This window comes from Dermacentor albipictus, chromosome 2, assembly GCF_038994185.2.
Source record: "Dermacentor albipictus isolate Rhodes 1998 colony chromosome 2, USDA_Dalb.pri_finalv2, whole genome shotgun sequence".
Classification (NCBI taxonomy): domain Eukaryota; kingdom Metazoa; phylum Arthropoda; class Arachnida; order Ixodida; family Ixodidae; genus Dermacentor; species Dermacentor albipictus.
In genome coordinates, this window is record NC_091822.1 from 79,911,293 (window position 1) to 79,928,688 (window position 17,396).

Below are 17,396 nucleotides of genomic sequence, written 5' to 3' on the forward strand. Positions count from 1 at the left end.
GACACCCCAGCTTTCATCGATTGCATCATGCATCGGTTGAGGACAACGTGTCATATTTGGACTTTGTGCCATACTCTGTGACACCTTTGTGCTACACATGGGCATGAACGATCTCGCCTCCAAGTCTGGTAACATGGTCTTCCAGCAGTACAAGAACCTGCTGGCCATGATTTGAAAGCTGTGCCCTGAAATGAAAAAGTTACTCACCACCTTGTTGCTGCCAAGGACACCAAACCGATGCCAAGCGTGTAGCAATAGACCATTAGTCTAGCACTTCAACAAAGAGGTACGCCAGATCAATGCCTTGTTTCAAAATTACTGCCTGACGGCAAGGAATGTGCTCTGCATCGACCATGAATTCCAGTAGCTGCCCCCCAGCAGAGAACTAAAAACTGACGGTATGCACCCCAGCTTCGAGAGGGCAGCCATCATTGTTAGTCGCCTGAGGTGTGTGCTCCAGTGGGACAGCAGGTGGTCTTGGGGTTCTTGGCTTGATCGCTCCATGAATGTTTGCACGAAGTCCATGCGGCGGCACTCTCCATCCTCTCTAGGTGGTGCCCAGGCCGCCCCCTGGGACATCCCTGACTGCCGACATGTCTATTTGACACACTTGATATGCCTGGAACCTAGAGAGAACAAGGGGCACCAATTGCCAATAGGGGAGTAGCCACTACAAAAATCGCCGTACCTATACAGAGGCTGTCAGCTGCATGACGTCAACGCCCAGAGATTGGCTGACCAACCCTTCAGGTATGGCCCTATCTGGCACCTTTTAGTCGTGCGAGTTCATGACACTGTGGAAAACAGTTGATAAGTTCAGGTGGTTTGAGATGCATGGCTCGAATTCCCATAATTATTTGGCTTCGGGCGTAGCACCAAAGGGCCTTCAGGTGAAACAGAAGCCAGCAATGGATGCATTTGATGGAAGCGCAAGAGAGTAGGGGTGAAATATAGTCTGCAGGAAGCCTTGCTTAAGTTCACTCAGACGGTAGCGTAGCATACCGTCCATATAGCCTCATAGATAAAATGTGAGAAGCAGCTTCAGTTATCTCAATCAAATTTCACTGAATCAGAGACTCTGGAACTGTTTTAAAGTATGGGGTAAAGAAGGACTTTAACATCTAAAAACAACGAAAAATAAACGCGAGTGTAACCATGTCCTAGCGACCATCAGCACCAAGTTTGAAAGTTATAATCTTGAATCTGAACCAACATGCTGTGGTGGCTTAGTGGCTAGTGTGTTGCACTGCTAAGCACGAGGTCACAGGATTCTATCACAGCTGCCATTGCCGCATTTCATTTCGATGGAGGCGAAATGCAAGAAGACCTATGTCCCATGCAGTGGGGCACATTAAAGATTAAAGGTGGTCAAAATTCGTAGTCCCCCACTACGGCATGCTTCTTAATCAAATTGTGGTTTCGGCGTGTAAAACCAGAGAACCTAATTTTTGAGTCTGTACTGGCCAGTTAATTGTCTTGGAGCAACCAATAAGAAAAGGCACGAGACTTGTGGGGATGCGCGACTCTCACGCGTCCCCTGATACATTGTTTTCCCGCATAGCTGCCGTCTCCTGTAATCCGGCTTCACCGCGTGGCCTGGGGCCCACAGTGGTTGGTGTGGTTGAAGCGCAGTACGAGAGATGGCGCCAGTGTTGCGCTGCTAACGCCGCCTCACGATGGGGTTACTTGGACGCTGAAAGGAGAAGGCTCTTCCTCTTTGGTTCAAGGTCATCAAGCGGCACGGACGTTCCGCGCGTACGCCGATCCATGGTCTGCGGGACCGTCTCGTGAGGCCTCATTCAAACGCGCCACCGTTTGCGTAACCGTACGTGCGAACGACCAGGCGTTGGGATCCAGCATGGGGCGAACATATTCGCTTGTTATCCGGTTGCGGTGAGTCGGGACTTATAGATTTGTCGCGCGCCCATCGGTATGTTTTGTGGATAGCAACTCCGCTAGCAGGCATTGATCTATTAAAGGTGCAATAAATGCCGTTGCGATTGCTTGCACTACAATGTTGTCGTTCCTTTGTCCCAAGAGCACGGTTGTGAGAATCCCACAGACTATGGGCAGTGCCTCAAATGTCATCAAGTTGTCCAGTAGCCCATTGTCCAGTGCTCAGCTAAATCTCCTCTCGAAAGGACTGACTTTTTACACAGCGTCCGGAAGGCTGAATGAGTTTCGGTTATTCCAAGAGTTGGATGATGTCAGAAAAAAACTTGCACCTAAAGGAATAATATGACTGCACAACTGTCAATGTGTGAGTCATAATCAGCTACTTAGACTCTGATAAATCATGGACACCTGGTGAGCAATGCAATAAATACTTGGTCATGTATATTTGCACAGTTCTAGAAGACATTATAGAAGAGTATGAGAGGCACCGTCCTGTTTGCAGTAACCTCTCAAAGGAGGATGAGGGAAGCGTTGCGAACGCTGTGGGGCGATCAAACAATTTTTATTAAGCCACACTGGTGGTACTTGACTGGAACAGTTACGTAGCAGCACCCTCAACCGTGCATCGAGCCTGTCGTTTATCAGGGAAGACGGTGCTTTCCTTCCAAGTGCAATCATCATAGGTGCGGACGCACTGTGAAGCAGATTATTAGAGCCGTGGCAACTCACTTCGCCACGGTCCGCGCGCACAGTTCTTTCACAGGAACCATGGTTGAGAGCACGGCAATAGGATAGCGTTAGAGTGCAGTCACATGGTTTTATTTCATATTTTGCGGGCTTTCTTTAAACGCCAAGAAAAATCACCACGTAGCATGTACATTGCCATTAAAGGGTGTATCAGTCATTCCTGAACGCCCTCTACAACGCAACGAAACGCACTTGGTCCTCAAGTGAATAGTAAATATTTTACACAATTGATCTTAGTTAATTAACTAATTAGGCAGTATACAAAAATTCTTTGAGGAGTGCCACATAACGGCAAACCATATGCAATTGGTTTTATTCAGCTGCGGCTAAACGATTTTTTAAAATCCTTGGTTCAAATTATGTGGAACAACCTGTACGTATTTGACCCCTCGTGTTCCTTTCCACAAGTTGCTTCCTTTCTGTCTTCCTTCTGGGCTCCGTGTCTTGTGCTTCCTGCTGCCTTAACTAACTTGCGCTTTCCTCCTGCAATGGCAGCATGCGCTCTGGTACAGTGGGGCATCCGTTTTCTCCCTGCCTCGTTACAACAGGTACCTAGCTGCTGCTACACTCTGCCCCTCTCCCTCCTCTCCGACTTATATCTTTTCTCTTCCACTGTCATTGCCCTACAAACATGGAACTCGACGTTCCTCCTGCCCTGCAACATTGCTGATAAAGCTGCTGTAAAGATGTCGAAGCGCCTAGAGTCTATCACTGTCACTACTGTTCTTTTTGCTTTGATGTATCTCTTGCATGTTTTTCTTTTCCTTTTCCCCTAAGGATGGCTAAGCACGCTGTCTGCTTTTGTTCACTATCAGTGCCAAAGTGCCACTTTTTTGTGAACCATGATGAAGACTGGTCGGCCAGTCAAAATTAAATACTTGTTCTATTTACCTTGTAGCATCACTCAAGTTCTTTATACAAACACACACACAAACACACACATGAAGGTTGACAATGCCTCTTAGACGTCTCCTTCCCTCTCTCTCTTAGAATCATGTCATGCACTACCAGCAAGCCCACATTGCACTGCTGTCAACTTTCTGTGAAAACCTGCAAATTAATTTTCCGCATTCTCATGTGTGTGACTTAAGTTAAAGATTCAAGATGCTCTGGCACAAAGTGTTGATACATATATTACATCCAATTTATCTCCTTCAATGATGCTTCATGGCCGCACACTTGTGCTTGCTGTGAAGGCATATTAAGATTCAGCAAAGGGGAAGTTGCAAGGGCGGTAATGACCAAGGCTGCAAAGTTCATTCTACAGCGAAGGCATTACAGGATGTTCCGCAGCCGTTTTTTGAGCAGCGGTGAATGCCGGCATGTAATGGCATAGGCAACCATCATCAACATCAGCCTAATTTTATGTCCACTGCAGGACGAAGGTCTCTCCCCGCCATCTCCAATTACCCCTGTCCTGCGCCAACCGATTCCAACTAGCACCCGCAAATTTCCTAATGTCGTCGCACCACCTAGTCTTCTGCCATCCCCTGCTGCACTTCCCTTCTCTTGGTGCCCATTCTGTCACTCTAATGGTCCAGCGGTTATCTAACCGGCACATTACATGACCTGCCCGGCTCCATTTCTTTTCTCTTAATATCAATTAGAACGTCGTCTATACTCGTTTGAATGGCATGGGCAATATCAAATGTTTATTGAACCACCACAGTCCCGAATTATTCCTTTGAAGCACATTTATCAAGGTTATAAAATAAATGTTGCCTTGAATTTACCTCACTCGAATATACAACTTATTTCTATGGCTTTTTTATCCAGCAATCTCTTATTTTTGTATCTCACATCGCGTTTTACCAGCGCCATGTTGGAAGTCAGCTTGGAGTTTGTTTGGCAGTGTTGGTGAATGCTGCTATATTGGTACGCCTGGTGCTGCAACACAGCATTGCTGATGCACTTGAGTGCGGCCATGGCTGGCTGTTTTTTGTGATGGCAACGATGCAGAATGCATAGTGAAAGCTGATGTGTTGCTGCAATGTAGTCTGCGTGGGAGCCGTCACTAAGACCAGCCAAGACCTGCTCGAATGCAGCAGCAACACAACCAATTAACAGACACCTGGTACTCTGCAAGGATGCGAGTAAACACTTATATACAGCTTCGCTGTCTTTGATATCTCAATTGTTAGAGCGGCACACATCTGTGAAGGATTTCTTTTTTTTAAAGTTTTTCTGAACTCTTTACATTCACTTAGTTGCTTGAAGTACAATCTACTCCACTGTTGTGATGACCTTATTGTGCGTGTGTGTGTGTGGGTTGGGGGTGGGGGCATCACAGTTCAAGCTTTCGTTAATAAAACAAAAACATAATTTTATGTATGTTCTTATATTGAAACATTGAATTCGAGGCTGTGCCCAAGCTTTGCGGGAAGGCAGCTTTCAAATCTTGTGACCTGTATTTTTTTATGGCAGACTGTACAACTACAGCAACACATTGCTTTGCTCCTCTGTTGCAACGGTGTTTGTGCACAGCTAAAGTACAGAAAGGAAGAAAGCGTCTGCTATCACCCGCTGTGAGTCTTCTGTTTTTTGGTAAGCTTCAATGGGTAATTTCCCTCAGAGGAACACACCTGTTGAAAAGAAGCCACCAAGCAAGCAGCCCAGAAACGAGAAGAAATGTGTGTTAAGTTCCATGGAAAGAACACGAACTTCAAAATAAAAATAATGTGACATTCCTCTTACATCTGCAGTTTTCTGGACAAGTGGACAGCTTGGGTTTCTATAGTTCAGTGAAGCTTCTTTGTTTCAGAGATGTGGTCACCCGGGGCCTGCCCAAACACCTGCTCCCACTGTTTCACCAGGACTCGGCAAAGCCCGACTTCATCGCTCAGCTTGGGTGGATTGCATTTTACATCCATAGCAAGTGAGGAATCCAACATATCGATCATTACATCCATGTCACAGAAATTGCATTGAACTGGTGTTCATTATGCAAGAATTTTACTGTGCATAGTTGCTATTTGTGACATATTTTCTTTCGAATTGCTTTTCTTGGGAGGCAGCACCATAGCTTAGTTATTTGTTTCTGCTACATAAATATTTACTTGTTACTCTTAGACTGTTTCGACATTTTAAAGCCTCTCTTTTATGTCTCCATTGCTATTGGGCTTTGCTATTAAGCTTGAAATGCTTGCTCCTCATATTTGTGCCATATACGTACAATTGTAGGAAAAGCACCAATGGACTGCCAACCTAAGCGTGCTTAGGTTAGGCCTCCACATTGTCATCGCTGTATGACATGGCCTGTGACATGTCGCTATACAGATGCTGCCAGCACTCTGTTATCTTTCGGTACCAGGCAAATAAGCCAGGTGCGTTTGTACTTGAAGCTTCTATATTCTTTCTTTTCTTCAAAAAAAAAGTTATGGTACCTAGTTTTGCCTAAAATGCAGCTTCCGCACCTATATTTTGCCCTTAAAGTGCACATATATTTTACTGCCTAGAAATTCAGCTTCTATTACTTGCTAATTCCTCTGTAGTTTTTGCTGTTATGTGCTGTGAATCTCCAGAGAATATTGGAAAAAAGCTAGAAAGTACTTTAGGGATAATGTTGGCGCACCAAAACAGCATATTCTGCAACAAATTTATGTGCTCCCCTCATTTTCCTCAAGGTTTGATGTGCAGTGCTGCTGATATTGTTTCTGAAGTCTTCCTTCCTTCCTTTCAGTTTACTATGTATGTATTTTTTTTCCTTTTCAGTGACAGTGCTCAAATTGAAAGCATGGACTGCACAGCAAGACTGTGCCACATAGTAGCTAGCAGGATGGTTCAGTACAGCTCTGCACCTCAAGAAAATGCCAGTGTAAGTAGCATTTGTCTCTGCAAGAGAAAGCGATATGCTGTATTCACTCTGAGTCTTTTTAAAGGATGCCAAAAGTGTGAACAGCTTTAGCGCCTTATACCTTATTGCGGCAGCAATTCATATACAGACAGTGGAGGCACATTCGCACCACTGGTGCCACCACTGCCATGCTGTCCTCGAATCAACTATGCAGGTGCAACCCACGCGTGGAGGATTATTAGGCCTTTAGAGATGCACAGTGCATCTTGCTTGAAAATCAGTGACGCCAAGTGGATGCAGTGCAACACTCAGTTGGTTCTGCTTGAGCTAGAGCAGTGTTCCGGCTTCTGTTGCTGGCAAAAGCATTGCTGCCACAATGCTGAATTGCCACAATGCTGAACCGCCACAATTGTTCAGCATTGTAGCACAATGCCACAATGCGGAACGGTCCCACAACCAAGGTTGTAGGATCATGCCCCACCTGCGGCAAGTTGTTTTTTCATCCACTTTCATTTTCATTAATTTATTGTTTCTTTTGTGCATTTATTAAGAACAAGTAATTTTCCCTATGTTGTCCCTGGTGTCAGTGTTTGTTGGCTTCTTACGATATGACTAATAAAAATCAGGCCCTTCGGTTAACCCCTTTTCTTCTCGTTATCACATAACGAGGGTCTCGAATCCAACAACATTGATGCCTTGAGGTAGCATGTGTGGGTTTATTGACCGATTGCCTTCACCTAAAAGATCACGTTCTCGTGACGCCTGTGGCAGAAAGGATGTTCCACATCCACCACCAAGGTCTGTGAGTGGTGGCACTGGCTAACACTTCCAGGGTTCTACTAGGAAACATAAATACCGAAGAAAGTGGACAGGGAAACGGCGCCGTGGTAGCTCAATTGGTAGAGCATCGCACACGAAATGCGTAGGTCGTGAGATCGTTCCCCACCTGCGGCAAGTTCTTTTTTCGTCCACTTTCATTTCCATTAATTTATCGTTTCTTTATTTCATTTATTAAGCACAAGTAATTTCCCCTATGTTGTCCTTGGTGTCAGTGTTCGTTGGCTTCTTGCAACACTTGCATCAAGTAACACGAGCAAGAAACATGTGAGCGAGTCTGAACAAGCAATAAGAGACACCTAGACATTGATGGCATCAAACATAATAAGTAGGTCTCTCTTGATATAGCACAGATGGGCATTACAGTTAAATGTTATTTCTTGATTACACGTAGCAAGATGCTCAATATACTGATAGCTGCAGTTGATATGTGCCCCTGGAAAATGCTAATATTCACTGTGTCGCATCAAGCAAATGAATCGTTTTTTTTTTTTAAATTTGCAGTGGTTGACAAGCTTGAACAATGTTTATGGAGTTCAACCTTATTAATAGACAATATTTGGTAGTTGATGGTTATAGACAGTCATAGGTAGGTATAGCCAGCAGCAGCTAGTGAATATTATGCCAGAAACGTCATCTGTATTGCGTTGTAATTTCAGTCAAAGCACTTGGTGCTTCTTCATTACCACAGTCATGCATATTGGAAAAAGATTACTTCCCAGCAGAAAAAAAATGAGGGATGTTTCTCTTTCTTTAGGTTTCGCTCTTTAACTGAAGAGTTCATGACGTTGTCGTGAAATGGCAGATTTCATGGTATTTGTGATTCATACTTGGCTCTCTTCTTGCACAGGAAAAACAATTAAAGGGACACTAAAGAGGAAAGTTGAGCTTAACTGCTAGATTAGTGTTCTGGAGTAGTCATATCTTGGCATAACAAAGCTGCAACTGACGTGGAGATAACTTAGTTATATCTCATATTCATTATATTCATATAGTATTTGTTACGTGCTGATATAGGGGATAAATATTTTATGCTTCGTCATCTCTGATAATTTGTTATACCCATGTTCTCCTTACAAAGGCTTGACCATGCCGAAAGGATCAGTCTTAGCATGAGCAGAGGCTTGATAAGCCAGAGAAAATGAAAAAATTATGCATAAGGGGAGTTGCGGCACCACTTTGAAGTTGCTGCACCAGCAGAAATCACCGCTTATAGTATGTTTTTACATCCTGTCTCCTCCACCAAAGCCTTTTACCGCTGTGAAACTTCACAGGACCCACGTACTGTCTGCAGGGCTCACACATGGCCTGCTATTGTGAGGGAAATTGTGGCATGGCTACAGTTGGGGAAGCACGGAAAACTAGACCCAAACACATCTTCTCAAATACAGACAGCGTGAACAGACAAAGGCAGAGCAAGGAATGGGACAGGACAGCGAACTGTCCTGTCTTGTTCTTTGCGCTGTCACTGTCTGCTCCCTCTGTCCGTACTTGCAATGTCACCACCAACTAGCCCAAAGAAACACATTAGCTGCAAGCATATCCTCATTGGCAGGCAGCGGGGCCACGTAGGTCAGATCGCACGGCCATCAGCATTGTCTGGTCATCAAATATGTTGCACCTGTTCGCCAGTGCTAGGTCAGCCCAGCACTGGTGGTCAGTTAATCTAGAGTCCCCCACTAGGGCATGCCTCATAATCAAATTAGGGTTTTGGCACGTAAAACCCAAGAATTCAGGTTTTCCAACTCCATGCCATCCACCAACAGCATCTAGATCAGCAAATCCACACATATGTGTGAGAAACAAATACATTCTTCACTGCCTTTGGACATTTGGACCAGTGTGAACCCATGGTTCCTTTTGCTCGATTCTATTCCTCACTTATCATCTGCCACTCCTAATTGCCTGATCCCTGTGATAAATGTATCCGTGGTGCTACCTGGACCACTGAGAAAACATGTAAAGGAACAGAATCCAAACAAAATCCTTATGTTATCCCAGCCCTGTTGCATTTTGCTGTCCCTTTGGGATTATGGAATGTGCAATGCATCTTTGGCAGCATTCTGAATTCCCTTCCTAACAAGACCTGAGAACCAAGTCCTTTCTTTCTAGGCAAGAAATTTTAATTTGTGCTCACTGCTTCCTTTTGTCCCTTTCTTTCCTTCTTTTTTCCTTTTTAAAAACTGTGCAGAGGAAACTACCTCCAATGTTTTCTCATCGCAGTAGCCCAGTGGCTACAGTACTTCACTGCTGAGCTAGAAGTCATGGGCTCAAACCCGGTCACGGCAGACACATTTTAATAGGGACGAAATGCGAAAATGCTTGTGTACTTCAATTAAAGTTCTCGTTGAAGAACCTGAGGTGGTCAAAATTAATCCTGAGTTCTCCCACTGTGGTGTTCCCCATAATCAGATCAGGATTTTGGCACGTAAAACCCCAAAATATGATTTAATTTTAATTTTAATTCATTGCTGTTTTTATTGCAGGTCCTGACATCCCTGCTGGCATGCCTTGCTAACTGGAGCAGCCGGTGGGGTGACCTGGCCGGGGAGGTGGCTGCCACGCCCGGGATGGTGGGTGCACTGGGTCACCTTCTGGAGGCGCCTTATCTGCACCTGCGCAGGGAAGCCCTTTGGCTCATCCAGTGCCTCTCAGGTGAACCATTCTTGACTGCGTGCCTTAACCCAAGGTACATGGTGTTTCAGCAGTGATTTGTACCCAATTGCTTAAAAATGAGAAGAGACTACAATTTTGCTTGGGCAGGATGCATAGCTGCAGCAGATGCAGGCTATGTTCATTACGACGGGCCTGCCTACAACAGACTTTCGGAAATAACGGACCCTATTTCAGCCTTAGTTTGGGCGGCCTATTTTACAAAGTTCGCTTTTAACGGACCACGTTACAACGGACTATTGACTACAGTGCACGAAATTAGCGTCAATTTTTGTCAAAATCGGGTGTATAAAATGGACTTTTGCCGTGTTGACAACTGGCAGGCAATGGACTTGCGAGGGTCAGCTCACGATCGCGGCTCAATATCGTGCATGTGAGGGAGGAAGGAAAGCAGGACGGAAGTAGGCCGTCTTTTGCTCACGAGGCATGAGGTGGGAGCTGAGGGTGGGGGGGTTTTTCTCCGGTGGCTGCTGTTAACGGTGTGGCTACCCGGGCGCCGTATCTTGAAAGCGATCTGCAATGTGAACAAAGTCCACGTGGGCGCCGTGAAAGTGATCTGCGATGTAGACAAAGTGTACCCAAGGTAGCTTTGTATGCGCTGTGATTTCGACGTTTAGTTCACGTTGAAGCGAGTGACAGCGCATAGGTCAATTCGTTCGCTGTTGCTGCCGCGCTTCCTCACTCCAAAGTTTTGACAGCGACTTGCCACGGTCATCGAGTGAGACGTGTTCATATTTACCTATGCGCATGTTACACGGTGCTTGTTAATTTTGTTACTAAGTGAATGTTTACAACTTCATACGGTCGATAAAACCAGTATCCTTACTTCGCATAGCTGTCTACTAATTTGCCATCGCAATCGATGCTTCACTTTTCGGGCGAAACTGCGACTTTTTTTTGCTTGTTTGTTTTTTACTTTGGACGTTCGTCACTCACTCTTTGCAATAATGTTGTTACATGTTGCGACCAAAGTTTTAGAAGTGAGGCGTTTCGGATATGACAGATTTCGGATAAAACGGGTCATTTTTGACGGAGTATCAGGGTTCGTTGTAACGAGAGTTGACTGCATGTATGTACAATCACCTCCAATAAGTTTGAGCATTACTCTAGACCAGGGGTTCTCAAACTGGGTTCTGCACATGCCTGGTGTGCCCTCCCCTCCTAGCTGCACCCTTGTACTAGCGAGGGTGGTTTGTAACTTGTCAGCTAAAATCAACTCAAAAGTTCTGCAAGCTGAGAGCCACTTTAAAATTTCACGGCATCTGCCCCGTCAACACTTCTTGCCGATGGATGATGATATTGGGCGCTTTCACAGCATATTGTAACGGAAACACAGGGTGCATTCACACAATTTGTTCAGGTGCATCGGCATGGCGCAGTTTTGATACAGGCTGGTTCACTACGGCACTGCATCGGTTTCTACCTTATCCAGCATAAATATGTTCGATAAGCATTTTGATGTGTGCAAGGGACACTGCTGCATGCAGCGCGACGTGGGCATTTAGGCTTTGCGTTTCAATCGGTACTATATTAAGGACCATTCTGCAGTGCGAGTGACTTGTAACAATCATGAGCAAAAAATTGAAATAAGCTCTTGTGCATCAAACACTTTGTTTGCATCAGGACACTATTTATGGCACGTGGTGTCTATGGTGCCGGTGCCTGCAGCAGCTGCATGATCAACGTGAACTGCATTACGGACATTACGGTATGCGGAGCAACGTGGCAGGAAAAGAGAAATCACTTGTTAAAGTATTATCATTATTTTTTCATCAAGACCAATAGCACATGGGTGTTCTTGCATTTCACCCCCATTGAAATGCAGCCACCGTGGCCAGGATTACTTGACCAAAGGTTACTTGACCAATTTAAACTGGTTCTGTGTGCCTATTTGTTGTCCACAAACAAATTTTTCTGTGTCTGTGCTCTTTCCAGGTGTCTTGGCTCGGTATGACCTCACCGATGTCACTGCTGCCGCTAGTGGCATCATTCCCTTGCTGACACCAGGAGCTGCATGCATAAATGAGGTGAGTTTGCAGGCTACTCATGGTTATTGCAGCTTGCTTTATTAGACAGTTTTAGTATATATACCAGGTTCGAAATGCGCATATGCCGAACACAGTGAAAAACTTGCAGGTTACGTATGTGTGCTAACTTTTGGATTTTGCATTATGGTCTTTGAATGGCCAGCATATCAAAATGGCACTGCCGAGGCTGCCTACCTCGATCCCAATTTGGCTATGTTACTTGCTTTATAGTGACAGCAAAACAAGAATAGTAAAATCGGCTTTCGCATAGTCTCATCTCTGTTTGAGTATCATAAACATTGAGGACATTTTGTCATCATTATGAAATAAGCTGTCTGTTCTGATGATGACAGGTTTAGAAAAGACCAGAATGTGCCAGAGTATTTGGAATTTGCTATCTGTTTGCCATGTGGAGCGCTCTTCTAAAAGTCTCACTGAGGACATGTGCATAGCGAGATCATAGCCGTTTTGTGTGTGTCTACATAAACAGTTGAAACACTATGCTAAATCTGTCTATTATTGCAGCCTTAAGGAAGCCTTTTACACCTTGCATTCTTCGCAGCAGGCAATTTAGCACGCTTCGCAACTTCACTCTACATCCGTATTTTCTAACTTCACCCATGTGGTATGTGCTTTAGCATACCTACCAACTTCCACGATTTCACTGTAAAATGTCAAACTTTTATTGGTTGTTCACAATCGTACTGAAATCCATAATTTCGGGATTGTTTTAGGAGGGTCTAGTTTAGGACTAAACTAATTTCAGTAGAATGCAAGTACAAATGCCAACCGATTTTGCAATTCCTCTCAATTACTCACACCTAATGATAGAACTGGTGATAATGGTAACCAAAATTTGGCTGCTGTTATACATGCATAATTAAAAATAAACTTCATGAAAATTTGTGTTTGTGGTGAAGATAATACTTGTTGCGACTGTAGAGCAGTGTGCCTGTTCCCAGCTCCTCTGCAGAACAAAGTCTGCGAAAACTCGACATCTTCAGCAATACAATAATTTTTTGTGCTTTTCACCAAATTTTAGTAATTTTTCACTTTGACTTTAGCGTATTTGAAATTTCAAGGTTGGCAGCTCTACTGTAGTTTTGACAGTTTGAAGCACCCAGGAATTTAAAAAAAAGGTATCCTTCAAATTAATTGTTTAGTGTTTTTTTTTGTTTTTTCACAGGTAACCAACCGTACAGGCCTTCGAAAAGGCATTGTGTAAGGGGGGAAATACGTTAGCATATTCGTAAAAAATTAGGAAGTAAAAGACAGGCATCAGTACAATAAAGGGAATGTTCACACAATGCAGCAGTATGGAACGTTAATACAATATTAGCAAATACAAGATCAAGAGCAATAACTTTAAAAACAGTAAACACAATAACATAACCATCATAACATAATAATAGCCGTCAGTATATGACACGTTAGCCATGGAAGTTTGGGGTTGTGTTTTTTCACGGTGATTGTTTTCTGGGCGGTAATTTTTAAAGAACAGATTGCATCAGCAAAATGCGTATAAGCGGTGGACATCGTGACATTACGTAAAAATTCGGTCCAGTCATAACTGGCCACAAGACTGTCAAATTTAGCCACATCAAGGATGTTTAGGCAATGAAGGTTAGGGCAGGATCTAAAGGGAACTTGAAACGCAAGATGACAGCCTACAATATAATGATCGGCCAATTTACACTTTACTACCGCTGAAACGGTGCTAGCCAATGGGGCTCTTACATTCACATGGTCAAGGCAAGATGACACCATTTTGCTTCCAATGTATTCCTCTCGCGTGAAGACACTAATGGTTGGACTGACTCCCCATTTTGACATAATGTTAAGGTACTCGCAAACCACTGGCCTTGATGGTGATAGAGTGTCAATGTTAATGTCCCCAATCAGACAAAGTAGACTATTTGGTGATAAGGAATGAAGAAGATCATTTAATTCTGTTAAAAATAAATTTGCATTTTCTGAGGAAGGCCTGTAAATAGAAACTAGGCTGATATCGGCATCAGGCACTAAAATTTTTAGCGCAACACACTCGGCAGAGATGAATTTTGTGGCGAACGATAAAACTTTTAACCTTTGATGCACAAACACCATAATGCCACCTCCTCTCCCTATCTGTCGTGTGAAAGAATAGCTGGAATATTGCTTAAGCGGAAATAGGGGAACCAAATCGGCATGGATGTTGATTTCCGTTAGGACGATTACATCTAATATGTGGTCAGTGTTATGGAAAAGAGCAAGAAACTCGTTCCAGTGACAACGAATGCTACGAATGTTCATGTGTACAGCCGAAAAAGCTCTGTCCCCTTGAAGCGATAAGATGCAGAAGGCAGCTAAATCGTTTCATTCGTGAAAGACAGTGTTCATTGCCAAACAAGCCTATCAAGGTCGGCAAAACCATTGATACTTATTAGAGGTGCGCCTTCTGATCTCCTGAAAAAAATTTTTCCATTTCTTGACCACACAAATTTGTACTCCATTTCTTTTCCCTTTTGCCGCGCAGCTCAATACAACTGTTTGTTAAAGCCCGTTAGATTGTCGCAGAAAACAAGGGAGGGATATCTTTGCTTTCAACTAGGGACTGTAATTTCGCACGTGAATTCATCCATTTCTCTTTTAAAATTCTACTCACAAACCTAACCAACACGACAGGTGCCCCTTCACGCTTCGCTGGCATTCGATGGATGGCTTCCACGTCAGAATCATCAAAAGGCACTTCCAGCTTTTGTGCCAAGTCACCAATTAGTGAAAAAAGTACTTCCCTAGGTTTCTGCGGTAAACCGTGAATTTCCAAATTCGGCAACCTGCTGTACTGCTCTACCTCATTCGCCTCCTTTTGCAGTGTCCAATTTCCTCTGAATGTTTAGAGGCAACAGAGCGCAGTGTTGCTACTTCTGTCTCCAATTTTTCAATGGTGACCTGGCGCTTTGCGTCCGAGGCGCGCACCTCTTCATACCCTTCCGACAGGAAAGCAATGGAAGATTCGACGTTCTGCACCGATTTGTGAAGTGCATCCACCGTAGTTCTCAGAGCGAGATGCTCATCTACTTTTAGGACAAGGGAGCTGCTGACGTCTTTCAGCGGAAGTAAGGCTTCTATCTTTGCTGCTAATTCAGATACTGATGCCAAAACAGGCACTAATTCATCTTCCGTCGATGCCTGGTTGTCCGCTAGACAAGCACGGCATCGCCGACTGTCTCACTTATCAGCTCTCTTGCCCAACATGGTACTCTCAGCGACGCCAGCAGATTTTTTTCCAAAGTGAAAACCCTGTTGGCATTCTACGCAGGTTAGAAATTTGCCCTCAGCCGGCAGCACTTTCCTACATAAACCACAGTTCGGTTCCATTGTCACCACACAAATCAGAAACGCAGCAGTCGGCGGCAAGCATGGACTATTGTGAAAAAACAAAAACTGTGAATACGACGCCTCACCTGTACCAAAAAACAAGCGTAAGCGTGTGCCGAGCGCTTGCCACTGACTGCGAAGAGGCTGCTGCGAGGACGACACTTTATCCTCCTGGACGATGCAGATGCGCAGGCGCAGCCGTCCTGACTAGTGCATCATCTTGCAGCCAGTGATTAGCTCCTGACAACAGAAGCTAGGCGAGGGCCTCCAGGATGGTTGAAGCACATTCCGCGCCGCCCACAACTCGGACAGATGCTCCCAGTAAGTGCTGCACCAAAGACAAGCATAAGCGTGTGCCGAGCGCTTGCCGCTGACTGCTGGTTCCAAAACATTTTTGTAGGTTTTCACCAACTTCTCAGCCTGCTGTGCCACACAGGCCTCGCTCCCAACTTCTGTCAGCAATTTTAAGAATCCGAACCTTTCGCAGAGTTCAGTGTAGGCAGCCTTTCGCACTCGCAAAGCAGAGCCTAGACTGTCAAGTACAACATTGTAGGTCTCTACCATAAACTTTTTTCTACCTTGTAGCGCACTATCGCTTTTTCCCTCCGGGTGCTTACTCGAAACGATGCATTTGCCCTCATCCTGACAACATTGATTGGTACTTAGCGTGCATGCTCTCTCTTCGAAGGTATCAAAGAGAGGGCGCAAAGAATTAAGAAAGCCTTCTAAGGGCTCAGCAGGTCTACAGAGGTTGAAATGTCTAGGCCTGGTTTCTGAAGTGCTACGCTCGTTTTGTCAAAGCGCTCCTAGATTTCAGTCCAGAAAATCGCCATGAATGCAGTCTATAGCTTTGTCATTTTCTTGAAGAGAGAGTGCGCTTCGTTCCTAGTCTCACTGTTTTCTTCCTCGTTCTTTGATATAGCTTCAAGGCAACACAAGACTGCATTGAAATTTTTCAGAATGGCCTTACACGATTCAGCATGTCTTGACCACCTGGTCTCAGAGAGACATTTCAATACAAGCTGCTGGCCAGTTCCGCCCCGGCTGTCCAAAAAATACTTCCATCAATTAGGTGAGGCAGCAAAGAACACATACAGTCTCTGAATTACAGTGAAAAATTTGACTGCCTCAAGGCAGCTGTCGAAGTATCCGCATTTGAAATTCGCGCCGAAACCCAGACGCCAGTACATCAGTGTGACGTCAGGGATTCCAAAGTGTGTTTTCACATTTGGGCCGCATTGGGTGAGTAAAGGTTCCCGAAACATGACATGTTTAATATTTGGTTCCTTTAGGACACAATGTAGTCAATCTGTGCCGCTATATAATTAATTAGGCCGTAGAAGATGCCATCAGAATCCATGACGTCACAGCGACCAGCTGCGGGAACTTCAAGGAGGCGTCGCCACCCGTCTGTCGTTCTTCCACTTTTTCTGGCTTACCAAGCATCTTATCGTAGCAAGAGTTGTGTTTTTGGTGTCCTAGAGAGGTAATTTACGGACGCAGAAAAAGTAATTTTTCTCTTTAGTGTCCCTTTAAGCAGCTCCTTGTCAATTGTGCTGCTCGAGTTAGTGCGGGCGAGCCATGCTGCCACGTAGTTCCGGTGCTCGGCGCTATTTTCATGTGCGCAAACCTTTTCTACTGTTCTTTTCCAATCAGAAAAGCCATGCGTGGTAAAAGCACTAGGGTTGCTTGAAATCTAAAATAGTTTGCACATGAAACAGTAAACGGAACCTTTGGACTCTGAGTACATTAACCAGTGTCGCTCATACATTTACAGCCTTTTGCACGAAAAGATGAGGTGACATATAGCGTTTCTGAGTTTTGTATTGCTTTTCGGAAGACGGAAAATTTTCTGCCCGATTTGGAAAATACAATAGCCTTTCCTCATGGCATACACTCCGAAAGCTGTCAGTAATAACGTCCGGCCACTAAGCAGGGTCACTTTGGAGAATCTCGCAACATACGTCTTGCTGCGAGGGTGTCTGTACTTATCTGTTGCTGCAACGAGAAGCCGTCTCATTCATCCTCTGGAGGCACACTTTGTGGGTGGAAACATGATTATT

At 44.6% G+C, this 17,396-nt stretch overlaps 1 protein-coding gene across 2 annotated transcripts in view; it reads left to right on the forward strand.

Moving 5' to 3' along the window:
- LOC135896091 (importin subunit alpha-7-like) overlaps positions 1–17,396 on the forward strand; it is a 46,066-nt gene that overhangs the window by 24,231 nt on the left and 4,439 nt on the right. Inside the window, exons 7-11 of one of the 2 annotated variants that reach the window (XR_010562587.2) lie at positions 5,405–5,518; positions 6,355–6,457; positions 9,760–9,928; positions 11,882–11,973; positions 16,293–16,405. Coding sequence is in view for 1 of the 2 variants with exons in the window: in XM_065424427.2 (XP_065280499.1) it covers positions 5,405–5,518; positions 6,355–6,457; positions 9,760–9,928; positions 11,882–11,973 (478 nt within the window). In the remaining variant the exon portion in view is untranslated. The remainder of the gene's footprint in view (positions 1–5,404; positions 5,519–6,354; positions 6,458–9,759; positions 9,929–11,881; positions 11,974–16,292; positions 16,406–17,396) is intronic. The other variant, XM_065424427.2, reaches the window with a different exon arrangement.